Source organism: Echiichthys vipera, assembly GCF_963691815.1.
Source record: "Echiichthys vipera genome assembly, contig: SCAFFOLD_74, whole genome shotgun sequence".
NCBI classification, from domain to species: Eukaryota; Metazoa; Chordata; class Actinopteri; order Perciformes; family Trachinidae; genus Echiichthys; species Echiichthys vipera.
Genome location: NW_028154816.1, coordinates 42,501 through 47,500, shown reverse-complemented (window position 1 = coordinate 47,500; position 5,000 = coordinate 42,501). Strand labels below are relative to the sequence as shown.

Here is a 5,000-nt window from a genome sequence, read left to right as displayed (position 1 = left end):
TCCTCTCCTCCTCTCCTCCTCCTCCTCTCCTCCTCCTCCTCTCCTCCTCCTCTCCTCCTCCTCTCCTCCTCCTCCTCTCCTCCTCTCCTCCTCCTCTCCTCCTCCTCCTCTCCTCCTCCTCTCCTCCTCTCCTCCTCCTCTCCTCTCCTCCTCCTCTCCTCCTCTCCTCCTCTCCTCCTCCTCTCCTCCTCCTCCTCCCCCTCTCCTAACGACCCCTCTCTTCTTCAGTGGTGTACCTGTGCTGCTCTCAGGAGGTCCTCCTCTCCTCCTCCTCTCCTCCTCTCCTCCTCTCCTCCTCCTCTCCTCCTCCTCTCCTCCTCTCCTCCTCTCCTCCTCCTCCTCTCCTCCTCTCCTCCTCCTCTCCTCCTCCTCTCCTCCTCTCCTCCTCTCCTCCTCCTCTCCTCCTCCTCTCCTCCTCTCCTCCTCCTCCTCCCCCTCTCCTAACGACCCCTCTCTTCTTCAGTGGTGTACCTGTGCTGCTCTCAGGAGGTGCTCCTCTCCTCCTCTCCTCTCCTCCTCCTCTCCTCCTCCTCCTCTCCTCCTCTCCTCCTCTCCTCCTCCTCTCCTCCTCTCCTCCTCCTCCTCTCCTCCTCTCCTCCTCCTCTCCTCTCCTCCTCCTCCTCCCCCTCTCCTAACGACCCCTCTCTTCTTCAGTGGTGTACCTGTGCTGCTCTCAGGAGGTGCTCCTCTCCTCCTCTCCTCTCCTCCTCCTCTCCTCCTCCTCCTCTCCTCCTCTCCTCCTCTCCTCCTCCTCTCCTCCTCTCCTCCTCCTCCTCTCCTCCTCTCCTCCTCCTCTCCTCTCCTCCTCTCCTCCTCCTCCTCCTCTCCTCCTCCTCTCCTCCTCCTCTCCTCCTCTCCTCCTCCTCCTCCCCCTCTCCTCCTCTCCTCCTCTCCTCCTCTCCTCCTCCTCTCCTCCTCTCCTCCTCTCCTCCTCTCCTCCTCCTCTCCTCCTCTCCTCCTCTCCTCCTCTCCTCCTCTCCTCCTCCTCTCCTCCTCTCCTCCTCTCCTCCTCCTCCTCTCCTAACGACCCCTCTCTTCTTCAGTGGTGTACCTGTGCTGCTCTCAGGAGGTCCTCCTCTCCTCCTCCTCTCCTCCTCTCCTCCTCTCCTCCTCTCCTCCTCCTCTCCTCCTCTCCTCCTCTCCTCTCCTCCTCCTCTCCTCCTCCTCCTCCCCCTCTCCTAACGACCCCTCTCTTCTTCAGTGGTGTACCTGTGCTGCTCTCAGGAGGTGCTCCTCTCCTCCTCCTCCTCTCCTCCTCCTCTCCTCTCCTCCTCCTCCTCTCCTCCTCCTCCTCCTCCTCTCCTCCTCTCCTCCTCCTCCTCCCCCTCTCCTAACGACCCTCTCTTCTTCAGTGGTGTACCTGTGCTGCTCTCAGGAGGTGCTCCGGACCCTGATGGTGCACCTGTGGAGGGGGGGGGTGGAGCTGGAGGACTACGTCTTCTTCTTCATCGACCTGTTCGCTGAGGCTGTGGGGGGGCGGGGCCCCGTCCGGCCCTGGTTCAGAGGCGACCACGACGACCACGCCGCACGCCACGCCTTCAGGGTGAGCCCTTCAGGCGCACGCCCAACAATCTGAATTATTAATATTAATATCAACGACAGAGCGTGAAGGTGCTGTCGTCCTGTTTATGTTAATTATTAATTATTAATTATTAATATTAATGTTGCAGAGCGTGAAGCTGCTGTCGTCCTGTTTATGTTAATTATTAATTATTAATATTAATTATTAATTATTAATGTTGCAGAGCGTGAAGGTGCTGTCGTCCTGTTTATGTATTAATTATTAATTATTAATTATTAATATTAATGTTGCAGAGCGTGAAGGTGCTGTCGTCCTGTTTATGTTAATTATTAATTATTAATATTAATTATTAATATTAATGTTGCAGAGCGTGAAGGTGCTGTCGTCCTGTTTATGTTAAATATTAATTATTAATATTAATATTAATGTTGCAGAGCGTGAAGGTGCTGTCGTCCTGTTTATGTTAAATATTAATTATTAATATTAATATTAATGTTGCAGAGCGTGAAGGTGCTGTCGTCCTGTTTATGTTAAATATTAATTATTAATTATTAATTATTAATATTAATGTTGCAGAGCGTGAAGGTGCTGTCGTCCTGTTTATGTTAAATATTAATTATTAATATTAATATTAATGTTGCAGAGCGTGAAGGTGCTGTCGTCCTGTTTATGTTAAATATTAATTATTAATTATTAATTATTAATATTAATGTTGCAGAGCGTGAAGGTGCTGTCGTCCTGTTTATGTTAAATATTAATTATTAATATTAATATTAACGTTGCAGAGCGTGAAGGTGCTGTCGTCCTGTTTATGTTAAATATTAATTATTAATATTAATATTAATGTTGCAGAGCGTGAAGGTGCTGTCGTCCTGTTTATGTTAATTATTAATTATTAATTATTAATTATTAATATTAATGTTGCAGAGCGTGAAGGTGCTGTCGTCCTGTTTATGTTAATTATTAATTATTAATTATTAATTATTAATGTTGCAGAGCGTGAAGGTGCTGTCGTCCTGTTTATGTTAAATATTAATTATTAATTATTAATATTAATGTTGCAGAGCGTGAAGGTGCTGTCGTCCTGTTTATGTTAATTATTAATTATTAATTATTAATATTAACGTTGCAGAGCGTGAAGGTGCTGTCGTCCTGTTTATGTTAATTATTAATTATTAATTATTAATATTAATGTTGCAGAGCGTGAAGGTGCTGTCGTCCTGTTTATGTTAAATATTAATTATTAATTATTAATTATTAATATTAATGTTGCAGAGCGTGAAGGTGCTGTCGTCCTGTTTATGTTAAATATTAATTATTAATTATTAATTATTAATATTAATGTTGCAGAGCGTGAAGGTGCTGTCGTCCTGTTTATGTTAATTATTAATTATTAATTATTAATTATTAATATTAACGTTGCAGAGCGTGAAGGTGCTGTCGTCCTGTTTATGTTAAATATTAATTATTAATTATTAATATTAATGTTGCAGAGCGTGAAGGTGCTGTCGTCCTGTTTATGTTAAATATTAATTATTAATATTAATTATTAATTATTAATGTTGCAGAGCGTGAAGGTGCTGTCGTCCTGTTTATGTTAAATATTAATTATTAATTATTAATTATTAATGTTGCAGAGCGTGAAGGTGCTGTCGTCCTGTTTATGTTAATTATTAATTATTAATATTAATATTAATGTTGCAGAGCGTGAAGGTGCTGTCGTCCTGTTTATGTTAAATATGAATTATTAATTATTAATTATTAATATTAACGTTGCAGAGCGTGAAGGTGCTGTCGTCCTGTTTATGTTAAATATTAATTATTAATTATTAATATTAATGTTGCAGAGCGTGAAGGTGCTGTCGTCCTGTTTATGTTAATTATTAAATATTAATATTAATTATTAATATTAACGTTGCAGAGCGTGAAGGTGCTGTCGTCCTGTTTATGTTAAATATTAATTATTAATTATTAATATTAACGTTGCAGAGCGTGAAGGTGCTGTCGTCCTGTTTATGTTAAATATTAATTATTAATTATTAATTATTAATATTAATGTTGCAGAGCGTGAAGGTGCTGTCGTCCTGTTTATGTTAAATATTAATTATTAATTATTAATTATTAATGTTGCAGAGCGTGAAGGTGCTGTCGTCCTGTTTATGTTAAATATTAATTATTAATTATTAATTATTAATGTTGCAGAGCGTGAAGGTGCTGTCGTCCTGTTTATGTTAAATATTAATTATTAATATTAATGTTGCAGAGCGTGAAGGTGCTGTCGTCCTGTTTATGTTAATTATTAATTATTAATTATTAATATTAATGTTGCAGAGCGTGAAGGTGCTGTCGTCCTGTTTATGTTAAATATTAATTATTAATTATTAATATTAATGTTGCAGAGCGTGAAGGTGCTGTCGTCCTGTTTATGTTAAATATTAATTATTAATTATTAATATTAATGTTGCAGAGCGTGAAGGTGCTGTCGTCCTGTTTATGTTAAATATTAATTATTAATATTAATGTTGCAGAGCGTGAAGGTGCTGTCGTCCTGTTTATGTTAAATATTAATTATTAATTATTAATTATTAATATTAATGTTGCAGAGCGTGAAGGTGCTGTCGTCCTGTTTATGTTAAATATTAATTATTAATTATTAATATTAATGTTGCAGAGCGTGAAGGTGCTGTCGTCCTGTTTATGTTAATTATTAATTATTAATTATTAATATTAATGTTGCAGAGCGTGAAGGTGCTGTCGTCCTGTTTATGTTAAATATTAATTATTAATTATTAATATTAATGTTGCAGAGCGTGAAGGTGCTGTCGTCCTGTTTATGTTAAATATTAATTATTAATTATTAATATTAATGTTGCAGAGCGTGAAGGTGCTGTCGTCCTGTTTATGTTAAATATTAATTATTAATTATTAATATTAATGTTGCAGAGCGTGAAGGTGCTGTCGTCCTGTTTATGTTAAATATTAATTATTAATATTAATGTTGCAGAGCGTGAAGGTGCTGTCGTCCTGTTTATGTTAAATATTAATTATTAATTATTAATTATTAATATTAATGTTGCAGAGCGTGAAGGTGCTGTCGTCCTGTTTATGTTAAATATTAATTATTAATTATTAATATTAATGTTGCAGAGCGTGAAGCTGCTGTCGTCCTGTTTATGTTAATTATTAATTATTAATATTAATATTAATGTTGCAGAGCGTGAAGGTGCTGTCGTCCTGTTTATGTTAAATATTAATTATTAATATTAATTATTAATATTAATGTTGCAGAGCGTGAAGGTGCTGTCGTCCTGTTTATGTTAATTATTAATTATTAATTATTTATTATTAATGTTGCAGAGCGTGAAGGTGCTGTCGTCCTGTTTATGTTAAATATTAATTATTAATATTAATATTAATGTTGCAGAGCGTGAAGGTGCTGTCGTCCTGTTTATGTTAAATATTAATTATTAATTATTAA

General features: G+C 38.6%; 1 protein-coding gene across 1 annotated transcript in view; it reads left to right on the top strand.

Annotated features, from left to right (window-relative positions):
• The window catches only part of LOC310966359 (atrial natriuretic peptide receptor 1-like), a gene marked incomplete at its 3' end in the record, with an annotated part of 46,758 nt that overhangs the window by 8,651 nt on the left and 33,107 nt on the right, over window positions 1–5,000 (top strand). The window contains exon 3 of the mRNA XM_083940940.1: window positions 1,353–1,543. Within this exon, the coding sequence (XP_083797066.1) occupies window positions 1,353–1,543 (191 nt within the window). The remainder of the gene's footprint in view (window positions 1–1,352; window positions 1,544–5,000) is intronic.